This window comes from Amborella trichopoda, chromosome 10, assembly GCF_054954075.1.
Source record: "Amborella trichopoda isolate Santa Cruz 75 chromosome 10, AtrichopodaSantaCruz75HAP2 v2.0, whole genome shotgun sequence".
NCBI lineage: Eukaryota > Viridiplantae > Streptophyta > Magnoliopsida > Amborellales > Amborellaceae > Amborella > Amborella trichopoda.
In genome coordinates, this window is record NC_142345.1 from 28,500,431 (window position 1) to 28,523,112 (window position 22,682).

The 22,682-nt window shown below is 36.1% G+C and overlaps 1 protein-coding gene and 1 long non-coding RNA gene across 2 annotated transcripts; one reads left to right on the forward strand and one right to left on the reverse strand.

Annotated features, from left to right (window-relative positions):
* The first annotated feature begins 11,374 nt into the window (after positions 1-11,374).
* On the forward strand, positions 11,375-13,160 carry LOC148780115 (uncharacterized). The gene is made up of 2 exons (XR_016042757.1): positions 11,375-11,745; positions 12,780-13,160. It is a non-coding gene; the product is annotated as an uncharacterized LOC148780115 (long non-coding RNA).
* Positions 13,161-18,228: 5,068 nt separating this feature from the next.
* Positions 18,229-20,564, reverse strand: LOC148780116 (uncharacterized). Its single transcript, XM_088849698.1, has 2 exons — positions 20,049-20,564; positions 18,229-19,768 (listed from the first exon to the last, which is right to left on the reverse strand). The coding sequence occupies exons 1-2, from the start codon at positions 20,323-20,325 to the stop codon at positions 18,537-18,539; spliced, it is 1,509 nt and encodes a 502-aa protein (XP_088705824.1). The 5' UTR covers positions 20,326-20,564; the 3' UTR covers positions 18,229-18,536.
* Between the last annotated feature and the right edge of the window lie 2,118 nt (positions 20,565-22,682).

Consider the following 22,682-nt stretch of genomic DNA (forward strand, 5'->3'; position numbering starts at 1 on the left):
TAGATCTTCATCATGTGGTTCATTATTCATATCACTATTTCAACTTCAATTTTTTTTCTATAAATCAGATTAAGTTGAAAATGTTGGGGGTAGATACCTAACACTATTGCACACCATATAAAAATATAAAACAATTACTTTCAATAATTTAAAATGACCAAATTACCCTCATCATTTTTCAGGGGTATTTTGATCATTTTTATAATTTAGGAAAGTTCATTACGATATGATTTCTAAAAGAAATAAAAAGATTAAAATTTAGGTAGTGATATGAATTTTAAACTATCTGATGCAGATCTGACGGCTGGGAGCTAGTAGCTTATACTATACCTTATCGCTAGTAGATTAGGAAATCTTCTTCCTATATAACAATGATCTAATGCAATAGTTGCATCATAGTATAATGCAACCACACTTCTAGAAAACTTTGTTTGTGGTATTTGTATGACCCAAAATTTTGCACACACAGTCTCTTCATCTCAAGAGTCAATCCACAAAAAAATAAATAAATAAACAAATAAATAAAAATAAAAAAAGTTCAATTTGAACTCTAGATATGGTCAAAATGAGTTCTTTTCAATAATAAATCTACACTATTCATTTTGAAAATTTCAAGATCTTAGCCTTTACAAACTTAAAATCGATTTTTTCCTTTTTTAACACTAATCATCTAATGATAATAATCTAAAGAATTTGGAAAAAAAAGAAAAAATCCTTCAAATGCTTAGATCTAAGCATATTATCAAAATGGATGGCCTATGTTAATTAGTATAAAAAAATACTTTCTAGGTTGCATTTTCAATTTTTTATTTTTTTGTGATTATTCATTATAATGAAAAAAATTGCATATTTTAAAATTTGGATCAAACAAATATTCCTAACATGGCTTTTGAAGACTGTTGCATTATATTATGTTTCAACCGTTACATGAAATCACTGCCCTATATTTTAATGTAAAAAAATGATTTTTAATTTAAGTCCAGGCCAGGTCCGCATCCCCCATAATTAGGTCCAAGTCTGCATCCCTATAATCAAGTCTAGGTCTAGGTCCCATAATATATTTTCTGCTGGAACCAACCCGACCCGTTGCCACTCCTAAAACAAGGGGTTTAGTTTAAAAAGATCGCCCCTTTGTTGAAATAACTAGTCATATCGCTTAACATCCCAACTAGTTGAGCCTAGTATAGATCAAATTCGTAATTTCCATTTTTTATAATCCAAACGAATGATATAAAATACCTTTATTCATCTTTTTTTAATAGTTCTTTTTTTCTGCTTAATGAATACTAGATCAAACTTACCTGTACAGTTATTTGTTTGGCACATCCCTTAGTGAGAAGATCTTAAGTTTTTGAAGATGCTGACAATATATTAATGATTATAATTACAAAAAGCCTCACAAGATGTAAAGGAAAGGCCGTCCACATGTTGGGTGCTCTTCATACATAAATAAAGTGTAAAAATAGAGTCCAAAAATAGATATAGGCATCCCACGAGTCGAGTGCTCAAACACTAATGTTTTGGGCATCGAGACATAGTTTCCAATTGAGATCCAAAACCAATTTAGGAATTAGAAGCTCGCAATCATGCGGCTAGAAGATTCCTATTATTGCAATCAAGGTCCATACAATATGAATTGCAAGAATAGAAATCCTACCTTATGGCAATCACGTTCCAACCCAAATGGAATCAAGATTCTGACCTCTTTGGACTCGCGTACCAACCCATTTGGAATCGAAATTCATACTTTTTTGGAATTGAATTTCAAACGAGTTGAGGTCAAGATTCATACCGTTATGGGATCACACACTCAACAACTTGGAACCACCACAGAAATCAACTGGAAATGAGTTTCATAGTATCAAAGATTCATGCAAAAGAGAAAAATAAAAGAGGGGGGTTGGGAGGGTGGAGATCGAAGGAAGGTAAAGAAGAGGGAAGATAACATAGGAGTAAAATAGAGATAGTGTTGAGACATGGGATAGACAAATTAAAGAGTAATAGGGCGAGGGAGAAAGAGAGGAAGGTAGACTGTAGGGTGAAGAAAAAGAGAGTAGAGAGTAGAACATAATGAAGAAAAAGAGGAAGAGTAAAAGATGAAAAAAAAAAGATGTAGGAGTTCGAAGGATAGACAAATAATTCAATTGATGTTTGGTGCACCACCTGTAGCAGCACCCTATGAAGCCAGGGCATCCACCATTGCATTGGGTTTCCACGAAATATGATGGAAGACAACTCGATGATGCCTGCATAGGTGAAATACTTATCAAATATATATGAGAGTCTCCATGGACATTGACTCCCATTAGCCCACAAGATGACATTCTTTGAGTCCCCCTCAACTATGAGATTTGCTCCCCAATCTAGTTTAAACCTCTTTAAGCCTTCGAGCAGTGTGTGTGCCTCAGCCTAGATTGGGTCACCTGTACTAAGGAATTTTTAGAAAGCGGATATGGTGTTTGCGTCTGAGGCGTGGAAAATACCCCTGAATACACAAGTGCCGAGATTACCCGATGAGCAGCCTTCAATGTTATGCTTAATGGTTCCTGTTGGAGGGGTCTATGGAATTTTAGGAGATGTATTTGATGATCCTGGACTAATGGGAGGTGAAATCAGGCCTGGAGAAGTGTTTAACACCTTTGAAGTTTGTTTCCCAAAAAATGGTGAGATTTCTAGCATATTCAGCGACGATGGCGACCTCATTCTGTGTTTTGCTCTAAATATTTTTTAGTTTGACTCTCTCCAAGTTGTCCGTAGGGTGGCTAGGCCAGAAGCTCTCTATGGGCATAGGCCTGCTTTGGGATAGGGTGGAGAGTAGAAGACTGAGAGAATTTGTTCAATGGATGGTGGGGTCACCGCTAGCCATAGTTTCAAAAAGCACTAGGCGGGTCCTGAGCAGCCTGAGGGGTCCAGGCCGCCCAGGCAGGCGCCCAGAACCTGGGCAGCCCATTTGAATCCAAATAAGGATTTTGGCATTCTGTAGTTCTGTCAGTATCAGTTATATGTATTCAATACATAATTCACATTATACTACATGTTATTTAGAACAATCTAGTTTGAGTTTGATTGCTCAATTAAAAAATAATGCAAATTACTAAAGCAATAAAAAAAAATCACTTACTTTGAATTTGATTGCTCAATCTTCAAACTTCCACCTCAAAGATGCTTCTAAATACTCAAAATCTTCTAAAAAACCCCCTAATAACATTGCAAAACATCAAAAAGTAAATATAATACCAATGGGTGATGTTTTGATCAATTTTTGTTAAGTTTGCGTAACCCTTCGATACTAAAAAATTCACCACAATCTAGTTTTTTGGGGGCTCTCTCTCTAAATTTGAGGGCTCCCTCACCGAATGGTTTTTTTTTCCCCTGGGTAGCTGCTCAAGGTTGGGCACTCGCCTAGGCTGCTGCCCAGGGATCAACCGCTCAAATTGGCCGCCTAGGCCTAGGCAATACACCCAAGCCTTCTCGACCGCCTTGGAGGGGCCGCCTAGGCGCTGGGCGGTTCGCTTTTTGAATCACTACCCCTAGCCAATTAAACCGAAAAGCTGATGCAAAAATACAATGAAGGAATAGGTGGCTGTGTGTTTTCTGCTTTGACGTTAATCGTCATTTATTTACTTTTTAACTGGTTTAATTCCTTATTGTTACTTGTTTGATTTGTATATAACTGTTCATGGTTGATTTATTGTGTCAATGTGTTTTGGGAAGTTTGTATTGGAGTTGTATCTATTTTCCACGAATCATCTCATCCAACTTGTATGAATCTGGTATTATAAGATTATGATTGTGGAAGTTGCACATCCTGATGGGAATACTAGATCTGTTTGCATATGTTGAGCATAGACAACACTAAGTGTCTTAAGAGCTCTGAGTGCTCTTGAGGCCAAATCTATCTTGGATTCATGCAGAGTCATCATTAATAGAGGTCACTTAGTCCTTCAGTTAAGTGGCGTTGGAACACACTATTTAATGAAAATGTCAAGTTTCATCTCCTAAGCTAGGAAGGCATATTGGTATTATCGACCTAGTGATTCTGCCAGAAATCCTATAAAAAACCTCGTGGGGGAACACCATGAGATGGTCAAGCTCACTGCAATCTTTGCGAGCTTGTGATCATTTCCTTCAATTTCTAATGGTGCATGAGGATGAAAATTTCCTTTTGTTTTCCATGATGTCTCAGGCTATGATGAGTGTCTTCTCCTTATTAGCTTGCATCTGCATTTCCCTTATTCTTGACCTCCATGGAAGAGGAGCTGAGGCTTCCTTATATTAGCTTTCTGTATCTCATCTCTACACTTATAGTCGAGGATCTTTACAAAATACTGTGTTGGTTTGCATTCTGGGAAAACTTCATCCCCATTAGGGGTGATACACTAAGGAGTATGCAACAGGAACTGTGGTGTGACACTCTTGGTTGAGGACTATTCCATTATAATTGGAGTCCTGGGTAGCTTTAGGAGTTTGCTTATACTTGAAAACAACTTATATACATATAGTACATAAATGCAAGAATACAAGTATTGTTGAAAATGATTTTGAATTCGAATTAGTTTAGGAATAGGAATCGCGGAAATGCGGCCATCTAGAAGATTCTTGTTTTCAGAATCAACATCCATACAAGAGGTATCGAGATACAACTAAAATGATATCAACGTCCCTACATACATGGAATCAAGATTCCTAGCACTATGGAATCGAGTTTCCGACCTATTTGGAATTGACCAATAAGGAATCAAGATTCCTTCATTTATGGAATGGAGCTTCCTAGGCATTTTGAATTGAGATTCATACCAATTTGGAATCGAGATTCATAGCAATTTAGATTATCGTTTCGAGTCATCTGGCAATCGATATGTGTAACCCCCTTACAATCAAGCATTAGGCAGACACATGGATAGTCTTGATTCTTTGTTCTACTTGGCAATAAGTATTACCAAACCATTTATAACTTGTTACCAAACCATTTATAACTTGTTACCAAAACAATAGTCTGATAATGACGTACAAAATTAAATGCAACAAAGAGTTTCACGACCATTTTTTAATCAACTTGGCACACTTGTATGTGCACATTATTACTTCTCAACTTACAATTTCTCTAATGTATCATTACAATGCACGATAAAGGAAATCCGCCTATAAAGAACATAGGCCACTTGATTTTATTAGTCATTTTCTATAAAACAATACGACATAAAGATGATTTCATCCTGTAACTTCAAAATAGGTGTCGAGTAATTTGATGCTTTGATATCGTAAGCATCAGTTGTCCAAAACAAAGAGAGGTTTTACATAGAAATCACTTCTTCAAAAAAATAGTAAATAATAAATGAATAAGAAGATGAATGCAAATCCTGGGCATGTTGAGGGATTTGCGCCTCGTGATAATGAGGGTAAAGATGTAGAACATATAAATTTTAATGCTCAAAGGACCAAGTTGTCTTGATCTTTTTTACCTGCAAAAGATTTTAGAATCATACATGTTAAGTATATCTTAACTCTAAATATTTGCATTTGAAAGTTGAATCAAGTTACAAATGATTCAACACTGCGTTCATCGAATTACTATTAAGAGCACCTAACCATGAGAACATTGAGAAGCAATGTCCTCCAATTGGGTTCCAAATAACTGAAATCAGAATCCACAACAAGGGAGGTGAGTTTGCATTACAACGAATTGTAGATTTGTGCATCTATGAGCAATAGTACTTGATTTTGTGGAATCAAGATTCCAAAAAAGTTTGAATTGAGATTCTGTTGAGGTCAAAGCAAGATGCCATGTTGATTGAATCATAGTTCTCTGCACCTATGAATCGAGGTACTTGATGCCATGGATTCTAGATTGAAAAAGTTGAGATTCATTACATGTGGAATAGGGAATAAACAAATGTGGAATCAAGATTGAATAAATGTTGGGATTGATATTCGAAAAAGTTGGGATTGAGATTCCATGAACAATGGAATCGAGATTCTGAAAAGGTTTAAAAAGAGATTCCTAAATTAATGAATCAGTATTATTGAGTTCCAAGAAACGGGTTTCGTGAAGACTCCTTGTCGAAATTGCCGAACGGGGTTTCTGAATCAGAATTGCAACCTTTGCAGAGAGATTCCAGTAGCCATGAAAGCAACCGTAAAATTACTTAAAAATGGAATAATATAGTTTTTAGTTAATGGTCATGTAATATAGAAAGAAAACATTAATAATGATTTATTAGAGCCTTGGTTGCAAAGGAAGACAATGATTCCATTGACTAGTATCTCTTATGAAATTAATGGTTGTTTTTAGGCATGGGGCCACCTTAAAAATATATTCGAGTGAAAAAGGTAGAGATTAGAGAAAAGGTTCAAGGGGATGCCCCAAAGAAGCACCTTCCTCAAGGTTTTATATTTTTTTGGTAGGTTGGCTACGTTCAAATTCGATAACTCAAGTTTGAAATGAGTGCCTTCCAACATGTGTTGCATGGATTCTTCACTCTTAGACTCTGGACCTGCGTTGAATACGGTTGGACATAGGTATGGTACGGCATGGGAATACCTATATTCTTTATTCCAAAAAATTACGAAGAGAGCATTTTCGAGACACATGGAATCCAACGCATCAGGATTCTTTTTCGGATTGATCAAATTCTTCTCCCAGAATAATCCTGTAAAGATTTTCTTTATTCTAAGTCCTAAATATAGAGAAGAGGTGAGCATTCTTGAGACACATGGAATCTAATGCATATGGATTCCTTTTTGGATTTGATCGGATTCTTCTCCCAAAGTAATTTTGTAAACACTTTCTTTATTCTAAGTCCTAAATATAGAAAAGAGGTGCATATCTCCAACATCTGGCTGATAAACCTAATGTCTCATACTTGTGCCATAGTCAAATGCTTGTGAATTCCTCATTATAACTATTGCTGGATTTGTGGATTCATCATTGGTTACGCTGGATTTCCTTAAGAAAGAAATTTAGTGGATGTTGGCTCTCCATTTTAGATCTAGGCCTTTAAGAACTTAAAATTATATATATATTTTAGAATTATTCATTTAGCGATGATAAGATCTAAAGAAAAAACTTATGATAGAGTACCTCGAGATTTGATTGAGTGGGTGTTGGGAAAGAAATGAGTCTCCAAACACTACATCGACTTGGTGAGAGATGTACGAGGGATTGCTAACTAGTATACGAACAACTAGTGAAGAGATGAGTGAGTTTTTATTGATAATAGGTCTACATCAAGGGTCAGCATTGAGCCCATATTTTTGGAATTATATCCTTTCAAGGCCTTCAAATTCTGACATTTGAATAGTTCTTAACTTTAGTGGGAGTATTAGAGCAACATGACTCTAGGATCTTGGCGTGGGACTAAGAGTCATAGAACCCCGAGTGAGTATGAGGAGGATTTGTATGGGTTGCAGCTTACTGCTTTGTCAAGGTCGGTTGTTATGATTGAGCCTCATGATTGTGTGATGGGCCAAGGCGATGTGATTTGTATGATTGATGATATAAGCTCAATGACAAAATAGCCTTGTATGAGAAGGTTGGAGTCTATCAAACGACATTGGCTTAAATCTCTGACTCTTAGAACCTTCTTGTAGCATGTGCATAAACATTCACAATGCATGAAAAGGCGCTCTTTCAGGGATACATTGGTGACAGGTATGCACCTGCCAAGAAAGGAACCCCTGCACCATGTGTGTGCATTTCCTCTAGGGGGTGCACCTGGAATCCACAGTACTTGGGGATTTAGGGTCGCTCATTGGTTTGATATTGATAAATCACATTATGAGCCCCTGATTATACACTGTAGGTGACGAGTTTGTTGGGTCACATCGAGAAGGTGGCTTCGGATTCTAAGTTTAGTTGAGTGGAGTGCTCTGATTCCTAATTCAACTCCATAGGAGACTAATTTCCCATGGAAATGTTTTAAATAGTGTTGAAGTGTTTTATTTTGATGGAAAATGATTATAATGATTTTTTTTTATTTTGAGAATTTTTTTTAACAAGAAAATGAGCTTTTTGGAATTATTTTTGCAAAATGACAAACAATCCCCCTATGAAACACCCAAATGGCCTATGGGTATGCACGTGGTGCCACGGGGGTCCCACATCAGCCCTGCATGGAGGTGATGTGGGGGTGACATCAACCCCCCATGGAGACGCCCTTGTCCTTTGTGTATTTGTTATTTCATGTTAAGGGGCATTCAAATATGTTATTTTGTGATATTTTGGAAAATTAGAGAATTAATTTGAGCACATGTTAAATGTAAAAAGCAAGTGCTTTGTGCACATGTGTGAGTCTTCTAGAAGGGACATAGGGTTTGATATTTCAACTTAAACCCTAATGGTATTTGGAAATTGTGCACTTAACCAACTAGCTTATATTGCGCGATTTGATTAGCCCCTCTTGCTCTTAAAAAGTGGAGGGAAGTTTCAAATTTGATTTTTGCTAGAAGTTGTCAAATTACCTCAAGGGTATTGCCCTCTAGCTTAGTCTTAAGTTCAATTATATGACAAGAGCATGGGTATTTTAATATTAGAGAAACTGGAGTAAATTGTGGTTATTAAATATGGATAATGATGCTTAAATCTATACCACACATCTTGATGGATGATGGTCGATGGTGGACGGTGGATGGTGGATGGTGGGCTAGGGTCAAGCTTATCTTTGTAAGTATAAGATTATGACAAGGAGGGCCTAGATTCATCTATCTAGAAGCATCTATATACTTGGTGGCTAGAGGCCTATAAATACCCTCTTAGGCCATGCATTTCATTCACTTGAGTTCAATCCATAGTTATCGGAATCTCTCATTGACCTCGCATTTCTTGATCCGAAATCCAATTCTGCATTTCCATTAAGAATATTTATGGAAACCGTTTTTCAAACCAAAGAAACTCGATTCCTTAATTTCAGAATCTCGATTCAACACATCTTTAGAAACCATCTATTGGAACCAAGAAAATTCGATTCCTAATTTTCAGATTCTCGATCCAACGCATCTTTAAATACTTGAACCCATTAATTGTAGGTAGACATTCCAAAATATATCAAATCTAGACTCCAGCAAGGATTAAATCTTGATTCCACGTCAATTAGATAGCAATCTTCCTTCGAATGGTTCTAATGGTTTCAGGGTTTCATTATTTTACTTGTGCCACCATGGATGGCCTTTACTTTAAATTTAAAATATAACTAGTAAATACAACACATACAATTAAAAGTAAAACCATGGCATAGACATAATCCTATTTTGTCTTTATAATAATGAAGTCAACATCACAATTTAGAAAGGGAAAAGTTTTATTAGAGCCGAGGCTCTCAACAGTCAAGTTAGATCCTACCTCAACAATCAACACAATCACTTTAAAATTTGGGAAGCCTTCTAATAAAAAACATCCAATATAGGTTCTAAAGTTGATGGGGCTCAAGATGTGCTTGTGGCTTCCTTCTCCATAAAAATAAAATCTCGATTCCTGGTAGGGGTCATCAAACGCCTTCCATGTTCCATATTATTGTAAATCTCGATCTCAAACTGGCATGAATCTCTGATCCATATACTTCAAAAACTTGATTCCAAATATGTTAGAATCACGATTTGAGACAACAATATATCTCAATTCCTTATGTGTTAGAAACTCGATTCCTCATATTAATGAATCTTGGCTCCTGAAGTGTTGATTCCAAGGGGTTGCGAATCTCTATTCTAAGGAGGACGAAATCTCGATTTCATATGTGGATGGAACTTGGATCTATTTCGATTGAAATACGATTTTCAAAACCTAGGAATCTCGTTCCCAGCGATTCCTATTGTATGACAACGATACCTAAGATAGGAATCTTGTAGTCGGCCACAATTCAGCGATTCCAGTTCCTGAAACGATTCGGGTTTTCTAGTGTTGCCAACAACTATGGTTTCAATCTCTCTCTCTCTCTCTCTCTCTCTCTCTCTCTCTAAGTGGCACACCACTCTCTCTTTGGTCACACTTGTGTGGCACACCCAAAGCTATTCCTCTTCCTTTCTCTCTCCTCCATAAAATCAAAAGTGTGTGTTCAATTCAAGTGAGAGAAAGCTCCATTGATGATGCATTCAAGCTTAATCAAAGCCATGGATGATCTAGTTTTCAAGACCACCAATTGAGTAAGATTTTATTATTTGCTATTGGTTTTAGTCTTTTCTTCTTGATTCCTAATTACAGCAAGGTTCCATTATCCATTTGATTATTGATTCATGAATTCTTGATCAAATTTAGTCCATATAGTTGAAGGGATCATCTGTGCATAAATTGATCTAGTTTCCATGACCTTTTTTTTGAGATTTTTAGAGGATAATTACTGATATTTCTGAGTTTTTTACGTCAAATCAGTCAATTGAATAGCATTTTTGATAGATAAAATTCTTGATTTTATGAAAGGAGACTATAACGAATTTCTATGGCACGGTTTTGTGACCTCTTGAGACTGTTTTGTGATCTAATCTCAAGATTTCTCCCACGAGCTCCACTTATGTTTTTGTTTATTTGATCTCTGCAAATTCTTCCATGTTTCTAGTGTATATCAGTAGTTGACTAGCTTCCCACTCTTGACATGATGAATTTGACTGAATTTTGAGATATGCCATCAGATGTCACTTTATGGCACATAGTTAAGGCCTAGGGCCGTGAACTGAGCACCCGAGAACTGCGATTGGCTTCCCATGGACATGTTGCATTGCACAATTCATTTGAGCATTTATGCATTGTAATAATGGTGATCATGTTTCCTTGAGTTTTGTGAAGTCATTTGATATATAAATTTACATTAAAATTGAATGGTGTAGAAGTTTTAAAATCACCTCATACTTGTCTAGTTCGTTGATATCTATGTGTAGTTTTGTTTTATGTTGGTCATTGGACCCTAATTGAGTTGTCTCCTCTTATTTTTTAGTGTATACTCAGTCATTTGTCTACTGCAATCACAGTTATGCTATTGTAATTGAAGGTTGTAAGCTCATTTGTGGTGTATTGTACAAGAATTTTGAGTTGTATTCACTTGTATTGTCTCATTTGCCTAAGTGCAAGTCTATGTAATTTGGTTTTTTTACACTCTCATATACCTCTTTGTTTTAATTATGGACAACTTAACTAGGCACCTAAACGATGAGGCACCGTGGTACATGTTGTTCGTGGGTGACATAGTTTTGATAGAGTTAGAGCTGGATGGACGAAGTGGAGATGTGCAAACGGAGTTTTATGTGATTGCCGCATACCAATGAAGCTGAAGGCAGTTCTATAGAACAATTGTGAGACCACCTGTGATTTATGAGGTAGAATATTGGCAGTCAAGAAACCACATACCCGTAAAGTGAGTGGAGTTGAGATGAAGATGTTGAGATAAATGAGTGAAAAAAAAAAAAAAGGACAAAAATTCGAAATATGAATGGTCTTCCAAAAACTTTTGGGTCATGTTGAGACTTTGTTTTATGAGTTTTGGCCCATGAATTAATGCCGCAAAAATTAGCTCAAGGGAGCATGTAATCTTTTACTCCACCACCACCCCCTCCCTTACCCCTCACCCTCTCTCCCTCCCTCCCTCTCTCTCTTTCTAATCTCAGCGATTTCCTCTCTCTCTCTCTCTCTCTCTCTCTCTCTCTCTCTCAGCCATTCTCGAGGAAGGCCTGCATCTTCTCCACAGAGACCACAGCAGCGTCTCTCACTCTCTCGCCACACCAGCAAAATCCACCACAGTAGCGTGTCTCCCTCTCGCCACACAGGTGAGTTTTTTGGCTTCACCTCTATTTTCTTTTTTATATGGATAATGGCGTGTTGGCTACATTGATGGACATGCAATCCAAGCATCAACAAGACGAGAGAGATGGGAAGAATCAAACCTCACCCTTTCCAATTAGAAAACCCATCTTACACCAGCTAGTTTTTAGTGAGAATTCCATGGCAGGGATTCTCTTCTGCCTTTGGTAATGACTCCATGGGTTTCCCTAGGTTTCCTCCTAGGTTAGAGAGATGGTTGACAGAGGGGTTGGCCCTGATATCCACACTTATAATTGTTTAATAGGGTCTCTTGGTAGTGGGAATCAATTACAAGAGGCATTAAAATGATGCGAAGCTATGCTGTGAGATGAATGTTCTCCTGATGCTTCTACTTACTCTTTGGTAATTAGCAAGCTTTGTGAATGCGGACTGAACCCTAATAAAGCTATGTTTAGCTCTTACCTAATTAAATTATTTAGATGGTGGAATATGGTAAGATTGGAGATACTACTATGAATTAGATGTTGGAAATTGTACTGAGCCTGAGAAATAAGGATAACTATTATGTTATCCCTGAATCTACTATGAATTAGATGCAAATTGTATGATCTGTTACCCCTGAATCTGTACTATTGCAGTGATAAAAAAAAAGTTTTTTGATGCAATGTTAAAAGGAAATGAGGATAACTATTATGTAGTAGTTAGGGAGATATGTCAAATGTTCTATGCCTTATTATCCATCTGCTATTATAAGAACATTTTGAGTCGAATGTTCGAGATGCTGATTGTGAACAATTATGCTACAAAACTGATTTTCTTGTATAATTCAATTTTTTTTGTCTATTAAGATGTTGATCCATGCGTATGGATTGTCTATGACTTTAGAATTTTCATAATGGACAATGCTCTCCTACACATTCTGTGGTGTTTATTGACTGCTGAAAGTGAACATCGATTGCTGAATTGCCCGTGTATGTTATATGGGGGTTCTAAGTTGTTTATTGACTGCTGAAAATGAACATTGACTGTTGAACTGCAGGTGATTGCAGGCATAAAATATTGGTGAGTCATCAGAGGAACGATTGAACGAAATCTCAGTTTGGCCTCTTGGCCTATACATAAAATCTGGTTTGCAGCATGAGCTTGGTTGGAAGCATTGATCTGCCCTATTTTCGGTTCACTGTGATGTAGTTATCTATTGTGCCTGGTTTGATTGTGGTGTTTCCAATGTAATATGTTTCTATGCTTTTATCATTGGCATGGTGATTGGGTTTAGGGAGCAGTGGTCTAACTTATATTGTGCAGAATTTTTGTTTGGTTTTTGAGGGACAATTGGTGTGTTGGTTGTCTGAGAAGGACTCCTTGATGTAGATTATAGAGGGAATTTTTTTTATGACAGTTTATGGACATTTGGTAGAAATTCTCTGTCCCATTCTTTGTTACTTTTTCATTTTATTTTCTATGGCTCATGATTGTGGTATCTGCACATATTCACATTGGCGTAGGATTTGGCTTAATAACTGCATAATGACGGATGTGACGTAATATGCATTTATTTGAGAGTGAAATTTTGTTATTAATTAGCATCATATCATGCCATTATCGATGAGGAAATGAATGCTACTGTTAAAGGACAAGAGTACTCAGGGAGTGTTTCTCGGTCCTTTGTATGCATCAAGGGTCCTGTAGATTGCAACTTTAAGCGATGTAGCCCTGTAGGTGACGAATCTATTGACCCCCAGTGTACACTTTTATTTGGAAAGAATGATTTAAGTGATATCTCAGTTTGGCCTCTTGGCCTATGTATTTGGTACAATTTAGTTTCCCTTTTATTTTATTTTTTGCCGTTTGGTCTTTATGCATTTGAAAATGTTGTTATTTTCATTAAATGAAGTATAAATTTTGGCAACAATATACACAAGGATGTTGAAGGTTTTGATTGAGTTCAATGTGTTCCTGGTACTACCTGTCTTCTACGATGTTGAAGGTTGTGCTACTTGATGTTGCATTCATGGAACCCAAAGATTTGGCTCAATTGTTTGGTGGTCAAAACCAGAGCTTGGCTATTTGATAAGCTACTGGTCCGCTGCATAACCCAAAGATTTTGCAAGAGTAATATTGAATAACCCAAAGAATTTGCTATTTGATGAAGCCTCGAACATCTCTACTATTACTAGCCCAAGAGTAAATATTGAATAACCCAAAGAATTTGCTAGCTCTGTTACCTCATGTTCGTCTGCAAGTATATTTGCAGATGAAGTTCCTCATGGGCTTCAGTGCTGATGTTTAAATTAGTCATTCTTATGATTATCTATTGGCATCAATTTGGAGATCTGGTGGTGCTAGTGGATTCTCCATGTATCATGAATCATTGATCTTCCATTGTAAGAGATGGGAATTTGTTGTGGTTTGTTAATAAAGAACGGTATGCGTTGTTGTTGGTCCGAAGTGGAGGCCAACTGTGTAGCTTTGACAATCAAAGGCTCATCAACCACAATACGAGAAAATTATCAAGGTGCAATTACTTTTCATGCTAATATCATAGAAAAGGCTTTCCCATAACAAAATATTACTAAAGTTAATATCAACTAGAATAACTGTTTTATGAGTTGCGAAACCAACTCTTTAATCATGTCAAACACTTTTTAACATAAGTGGTACAAAAATAAACGTATTCATTACATACAAAAATAGGAATTGTTGCGTATGCCATAAGGCCTCAACAATTTGTTGTTGAATGACCAGTCGGTTCAGGCATGACCATAAGATGCTCTTGCGATACTTGTGAGTGATTCCTTTGTTGTACATTACAATGCCTGAAGTTCACATTGTAATTCATCACTTCCATATTTTCATTGCACCACTAAAAAAAACTGTTTGAACACCGATAATACATTCTTCCAGGGTTGGATGGGGAACTTGATGCGCTTAAGTTACATGGTATGTCGTGCCGCAGACAAGTATGACGTGGATATCCTCCAGTATCTGTAGAAACTGATGACACCCTGACTGGTTCAAAGGTCTTGACCAAATTTCACAAAAAATTAAACAAAGGAAATGAATTTCTCATGCAATTGACTTTTTTTTCATAAGCACTCAAGTCTCATACAGAAACAAGCATCCCTCCTAGAATAAGGAAACGAAATTCTACTGCAAATCTAAAGTAAAACGAAATTCTACAGTTTGTTTATGGTTGTATGAATATATTGTATTTAATGAACTATATGTCGTTAAGGTTTTTAACTTTCATGAGGCCTCATTAGTATTGGAATTAGTTCTTGGATTAAAAACTCTCTCAAGAAAAACTCAGTCGAAACAATCATTACATCCAGAGGACTTATCTAGGAGTTAACTTTGGGGTGGTCCTATTTGGATTAGGATGGACTTGTAGACCCAAATTAAGAAAATGTTAAGTTTCAAATATGGAGAGGTCCTAGTGTACCTACCTTTCGGCTGCTTTTCACTTTTTTTTATAAGGGAAATGGTTTGATAGGGCTGTAGCCCTATCAAAATCAGGAAATAATTCATCTATCCAGCTTGAATATAAAAATTGTGAGAAAAAGAAGGAGGATTTCAAGCGCTAAAGACAGTGCACATTGCAACAAATCATTTAGACCATCCATTTCACCCAAAAAACAAGTGTTCACATATCCACAAGATTTGTGCAATTTTTTGAGTTTCAAATTTTATTGTTGGTATTGGAAATTAATTTTAGAGGCATCATAAACATTTTCAATGCCGAAAGTACTTTCCGAATGACAATTTTAGGTTAGGCTTTATTTTGTTTTCATAAAGCCTTGGCCCTCTAGAAACTTTATCTTTTTTATAATGGCTTATGTATAGAGAGAAATATATAAAAAAAGAGAGGGAAACCTTGAGCGCAAAAAGAGAAAATTATACATATAGAGAGGTTTTGTAAGAGATTGAGTTTGCTAAGTACCAACTCGTAATTTGTTTTCTTTATTATTAGTTAAAAACTGTCGATCGTCTTTTCTAGTGGATATAGTTACATCTATGACAAATCATGTAAAATCTTAGTGTCTTTTTTGCGTTATTTCTTTCTTGTTTTATTATTATTATTATTTTACTTGTTGCTGCTGGTTGTGGGTTGTATTTTTGCTCACTTTTTATTTACCAAAAATCAACCCGAGTTTCAGAGTTTCTATGCAAAACACTCCATAGTCTGCAGGAATATGCACAAAAAGTGAAGAGTAATAACGGAAAAATCAGAAAGTATTGAGAAATAATCAAAACGCGTTTTGTACAATCTACTTTGAATCATAATTGGAAATGATTGAATTGTATGAAAGTATCACATGGATAAGATAACCACTATCAATGTCAGACTACAAGTTAATTTCTTTAGAGATACAAAAGCATGGTTTTGAGTAGCAAAAGGATTAACGAATACATTTCTTTATATCCTTAAACTCTAAAAGCTTAATTCGATGCTTCTCAATATACTTCAAAAAATTCATTAAGAAAATTCATGCAATGCTCTTGTTACAGTATGTTTGGACCTCTAAACTCTACCGAACATTACCGCAATATGCATATTTTAAAAGAGTACAAGAAGACAAATGCATGAGCATTGGTGTTGCTAGACATCCTAAAAAACCTTCTTGAGACACCCATGTTCAAATAAACAGTCTGCCACAAAAGCAAAGGCTGTGAAAACAAATGCAGCATCTCTATGGAGCGTTTAGCAAGTCTCCAAGGTGAAGGACCTTTTCCCATGGAGCAACCACATAGCAAGTCAACGGTTTATAACATGCGAACTGAAGAAGCTACACATAATGAAATTGACGCCGAATAGAAGGGCGTGGAATTTCTGATCACATCAAATTTTCTAACAAGCTGAAAGAGCTGGGGTAAAGCAAGCCAGTCCGATGTTCCTGTACAAACACTATTTGCAGTTTGACGGCATGACTCTTTGAATCAAGCAAGCCCTTCCACTACAAGTTAAACCTAATAACATTTATTAACAGAACTTATATATCCAGCATCTTCAGTTTTCCAGACATGGTCTCTATCCATGTGTCCACCCGATATCAGTCGAAACAATCTTGCATGGTCCTTTCAAGTTTACCTCAAACCTTTCAAGTTTACCTCAAATTCCAGTTATTTCTTCCTTCCATGCATATCATGGTTTGCGCACAAGTCCATAATGGCAATGCTGTTCCAGCTTTCATATGAATGTTTGAACCAAATTATAAAGGTATCATGACCATAACAAGCAAACTGGAGAAGAATCATTCCTTCCAAACTTCCTAATGAAGTTAAGCAGAACAAGCAATATAGTCCTTATTTCTTCCTCGCAACAAAAGGTATATATTTTTTAAGGAAATAAATGAGGCTAAAATTGATCGCTTAGAAGTTTATCTTCAGTTGCCAATCAATTCAAATATATCTGAAAATTTGATTAAACCTTTAAAGGAGAAGCTCACATTCCAAGGTCCATAGTGAACTCTGGTTTAACTGGGACCCTATATCGATAATTCTCATAACTCTCTATCAAACCATTCTAATGACTCTGATTTATAGATTAAACTTTGCTTGGTTGCAAAAGAAATCCTGATTCTGATGTAAAATGAATTCCAATTTAAATTTAAAAGGACATGCCAATTTTATGCTTGATGGAAATTAAAAATTTCATAATAATGGCAACCACTTTTCCAATCTGCAAACAACAACTTAGGAAAGTCATAACTTTTCACTCTATGTCACCTAGATGCTTCAGCATTACATTCCCAAATATATTCCTTACAGGGGACTAGAGTCACTAAAGTTCTGGCAACATTTTTCTCTAACAGATTCCTCATTCAATTCCCAAAAACAGCTTATCATCACAAGACTCTTCTCACCTTTTCCTCCAAGTAGATGACAATCGGACGAATAATTTGAAGTGACAATTTTTAGACATACTAGTCAGACTGATTTTTCCATAAGTAACATTTGCTTAGAGCACAGGTTATAGTAGAATTAATCAACCAAGTATGTTCTGGATCTGATCTGATCTGGATTTGTTTCTAAATCCCATATATACTCCGAATCTGGATCCAGGAGCATCCGAACCTGATCCGATCCATTCTCAGCCCTCTCTTTCACTATTCAATTTTTATACTATCTTCTACTGTAGGACAGGTTCTTGGGAACAGGGAGGCTTCTAAGGCCTGGTCTTTCACTATCCCACATACAGTGCAAGAATTTTCTTGAGTGCTGGTATGGAAAAGAGATCCAACAGTAACCCATACAATGCTTTGATCATTTGAGGGTGGAGAGTCAATGAACAGCCAAAAAGGCACTATTGTAACACCAAAATAGGCTTCATAAATATAAGAACAGCGCTGCACATGAACTTATAACAAACAAATTGCACAAAGAGAGATTATTCCTTTGCTCCCCATTGCAAAATGGCTGATAATTCATATGTAAAAGCAGAAACAATTCACAAACTAAATACCAGAAAGAAAAAAACAATGGCAAAGTGGAACCAATTCCGTAAACTTAATTACATTTAACAATTTGTCAGCTTAAATAACTTTCAAAAGCTCCATAAACTTAATTATATTCAACAATTTGTCAGCTTAAATAACTATCAAGAGCAATGGAGATTTTTCCCAAAACAATTGATAAATTCATCACTCTATACAATAATTTTCCCCATAGAAAACCACTAAACTGTGATAAAAAAATTCTGCAGGCAAAACCACTGCAATGTTACCCAAAGAATGCTCTCTAGTCTTCCATACCACGACCCCAAAGTCCTCTTTCTGTGGCTTCCCAAACTCCTGATTTATGCGTCAGAGATCATGAAAAGTCTAGATCTCACATAACCAGCATAAGCAGGCACCACCTCCAACATACTTATAGCAAATTTCAAATCCTCATCTTCAATAGGCATCACCCCATTAAGATCCATAGCCCCCATTCTCTCTTCATTCCTTCTCTCTGCTCCTCCATTCTTTCTTTCTCCTCCCAATTCAACTTGAGAACCCATCAACCTCTTTGAAGAATGATGAGCTTTCAATTTGGCTAGAAGCTTCTTTCTGTCAAAATGTTTCCTCATACGGCCACCTAAAGCCTGACCTGAATTGAACCATTGGTTACACTTAGTGCATATATGGCTCCCTTGCCTTTCTGGCGAGAAATTGTCAGGAATTCTGCTGATTTTTGGTCTTTTATTGACGGATACTTTCAAGAAGGCCACTGAAATCTCAGACCCAATTCCAGAAACTTGAACATCCTCTTGTGATACTTCCTCCTTCTCAGAGTTATTAGCGGCAGAGACTCCAATGAAAAGCTTCCTCTTCTTTGAATCATGGCAGTTTGAAATGATTTCACCTTCTTGGGGTGTGCCAGAATTAGCAGCTGTCTCAATAGCTCTCGCCTCCCTCGTCACCTCTGTCTTCTTCTTCCATTGGCCACGACGGTAAACTAAGAAGCTTTCATGGAGGATTTCACTCTTTTTGGGATCCGATTCCAGGCTTTCCTTGTCAGTTTCTTGTTTTTCCAAGAAACCCAATTCCTCCAAATTTCCATGAGATTGAGAAAGAATGGGTAAGTGATGCACAGTTTGTTTCATGCTTTTACTTTCGGACCTGGCAGTTTGGTTCTTTCTTGCTCCAGATCCAGTGACCAACCAATTTGAAAGGGGAGAGAGAGGACAATGTTCTTTCGAGCTCTCTTCTGTTATGGTGCTATTGGTATGGTTTGACAAACTTTCCACTGAATTCATCTGTGCGCCATTGCTGGAATATTTGACCTTCAGGTTCCTCTCATTCTTTCTGGCGAGTACAGGCTTTTCCGGTGGCTGAATCCCTCTCCAATCTCTCTTTGGGTGGCACCTCATGTGGCCAAACAGAGCCTTCCTCGAGGGAAATTTCTTGGTGCACAGAGCACACACTGGTTCTTGTTGGGTATGCTTTGTTGTTTTCTCTAACGTTGTGCTCTTTCTTTCTCCTCTGCAACCATCCTTTCTCCTCTCGTGCTCATGTTTCAAACCTATCTTATCACTGTCAGTGAAACCTGCAAAAACACAAAACCATGAAACTTCAATTTGAGAAAAACCCATACCATAATACTTTGATTACAAAAGAACTGATATAAAAAAGTTGATTCAGAAAGACGCAGACAAGGAAATTATAAGAAAAAATCTTAATTAAAAAAGTACGCAATTCAGAAAGAACGCAGCAGGTAAGAAAAACATTAGGAAAGAACCCACATAATAAAATATTGATTAAAAATGTACCCAAAATATCTTGAGAGAAGTAAGCCATATCTGGCTAAAGAACCTGCAAAAATTTACCATAATTGGATGCATGGGCTTTAACGTGAGCTCCGAGAGATTGCTTCGAGCCTAACTTCAGGTTGCAGAGCTTGCAGCTATAATGGCCTAAAACTCCAGCGAGCTGATCAAATTGAGAAGCAACTGATTCGGGGGAACTGAATTCACATTGAGAGTCTGTTTTCTTGCCCACCTTGAGCCTGATCGTTAACCTTGGGGTCGATTGGTTTCCATCAATGGAAACTGGTTTGGCCTCAGAGCCAGAGGAATTTGAAAAATCAGAGATGGAGGGTTCCATGGAATCAGATAAGGGAAGATAAGAGAGACCAAGACTTAAAGGGAGAAAGAGGCAGAGGTACGCAATGAACGAGGAGGAGGGGGAGAAGGAAAATGAGAGAGAGGCCTCAACTGTTGGCAAGACTTAAAATGAGAGACAAACAAACGAAAGAATTAGAGAGATAAATAGAAAGAGAAAAAGAAAGAGAGGGAAATGAGAGAGGGGAAACAGAACTGTTTCTTTCTCCGCAACTGTCAGTCAGGGTGGCAAGACTTAAAGAGAGAAACAAATAACAGAATTAGGGAGAGAAAGGGCGCTCTAATTGTTTTTCTTCCTCAACTGTCAGGATCGACGGATAGGATCCAATTTCCCATTTCTTTATTTATCTCATTTAAATTTTGAATTTCCTATCTGACGTTATGTTATTTTTCTACTTTTATACTAGAACATAGTATACATACTGTGCTCCTTTGGGAGCACACTTTACTTTTATACCCTCACTTATATGACTTATTTGGGAGGATTTGTTTTCAATCTGAAAATTGGGTAATCACATTAGAATCACTAGATGATTAATCTCATTTTTCTCTTTCTGTTTTTTTTTTTTTTTAAATTTGAGTTTTCTAACACTTAAATCTTACTCTCTCTAAAAATTGGATGGTTTCTATTCAATTTTAAGTTTTTTTTTTTTTGTTTTTTCAAATGCTTAGTTAGTATAATTAGAAAATAATTTTGGGGTCCTAAGATTTATCCTAGGCGGGGTTCTAAATCAGGGAGTAAATACATAGTATGCTCTAGTGGGGTTCTATATCAGAGAGTAAATGCATAGTATACCCCCGAGGGAGCAGAAAGCCTTCTGGCTTTATATTATGGATGAGGTTTGTATAAGGTTGTCTGGCGCTTCTAAAATTTACTTTGAGATGTTTTCGTTTGGGAAATCTTATAATAGCTCGAAAATCTATTTTTATCTAAAGTTATAAATTTTGTAATTCCAAAAATAGTACATATCAACATATTAATAAATATTTGAAAATTTTTTGGATTTGGAATTCTTTTGTTTTTTCTTTATTTCCATACATCTCAAGGTCGAGATGATCAATTGGATAGTTCTAAAACATCGGAAAACTATAGGTCCAGATAACTCATTATAAGATTTACTAATTTCTGGATTTGGAATTTCTTGTTTGTCTTTATTTCCATACATCTAGATGTCGAGATGATCAATTGGAGGGTTCTCAATCATCGGAAAATTATCAATTGGAGGTTGCCTCCTTATATTAGAGAAATAAAGCACACCTCTAAAATTTACTTTGAGATATCGTTTGGGTATCAAAACCTTATAATTGCTTGAAAATCTATTGGGTGTGGTCGGTCAAATTATAGCTCACCTTCAAATAGTGTCGAGAAATATAGTTTCAATACTGAAAATCTTTGACTAGCTTTCAATTATGAAAAAAATTTATATAATGTTGCAACCTTAAACTGTAGAATGAAGGATACACCTCAAAAATCTCTGGAACAAGGTTGTTTTAATGTTGACAAAACCCTCTATTTGATCATCTCAACATCAAGATATATCAATATGAAAGAAAAAAAATTTTGAGTCTAAAAAATAGAGCATCTTGAAACACATTATCTAGACCGTCCATTTTCAAGATTTTCATATGTTTATAGATCTACTTGATTTTAACTATTTTTGGAGTTTAAAATTTTATAATTAAATAGGAAAATATTTTTTGAGATAATCCTAAGAATATTTTATACGAAAATTACATGTTATGATAAAATTTGGAGGAGCACCTTATTTGGATTGTTTAAGGTTGTAACCTCATTGAAACCACACCCTTAAAATATATTTTCATATTTAATTATCAAATTTAGAGCTTCAAAAATAATGTAGATCGAGTAGATCTATGGAATCATGAATAACCTAAAAATTGATGGTCCAAAAATGCGTTACAAGGTGCATTATTTCCAAAAGTTGAAATTCATTTTTTTCTTTAGTCCATGCATCTTGATGTCGAGATGATCAATTTGAGGATATTTGGGTATCAAAACAACCTTTGCTAGTGAAAATTTTGAGGAAGGCTCTTATTTGATTGTTTAGAGCCTAGGCTCTATTTAAACTTTTCCAAAATCTATTTTCATCCATAGTTATTAAAATTAGAATTCCAAAAATAGTACAGATCAATCATATCAATAAACACTTGAAAATTTTGAAAATCGATAGTCCAGATAACTTGCTATAAGATGTATTATTTTTTAGATTTGGAATTCATTTTTTTCTTTATTGCCATATATCTCGAGGTCGAGAAGGTCAATTGGAGAGTTCTCAAACGTCAAAAAACTATGGGTCCCAATAACTTGTTATAAGATGT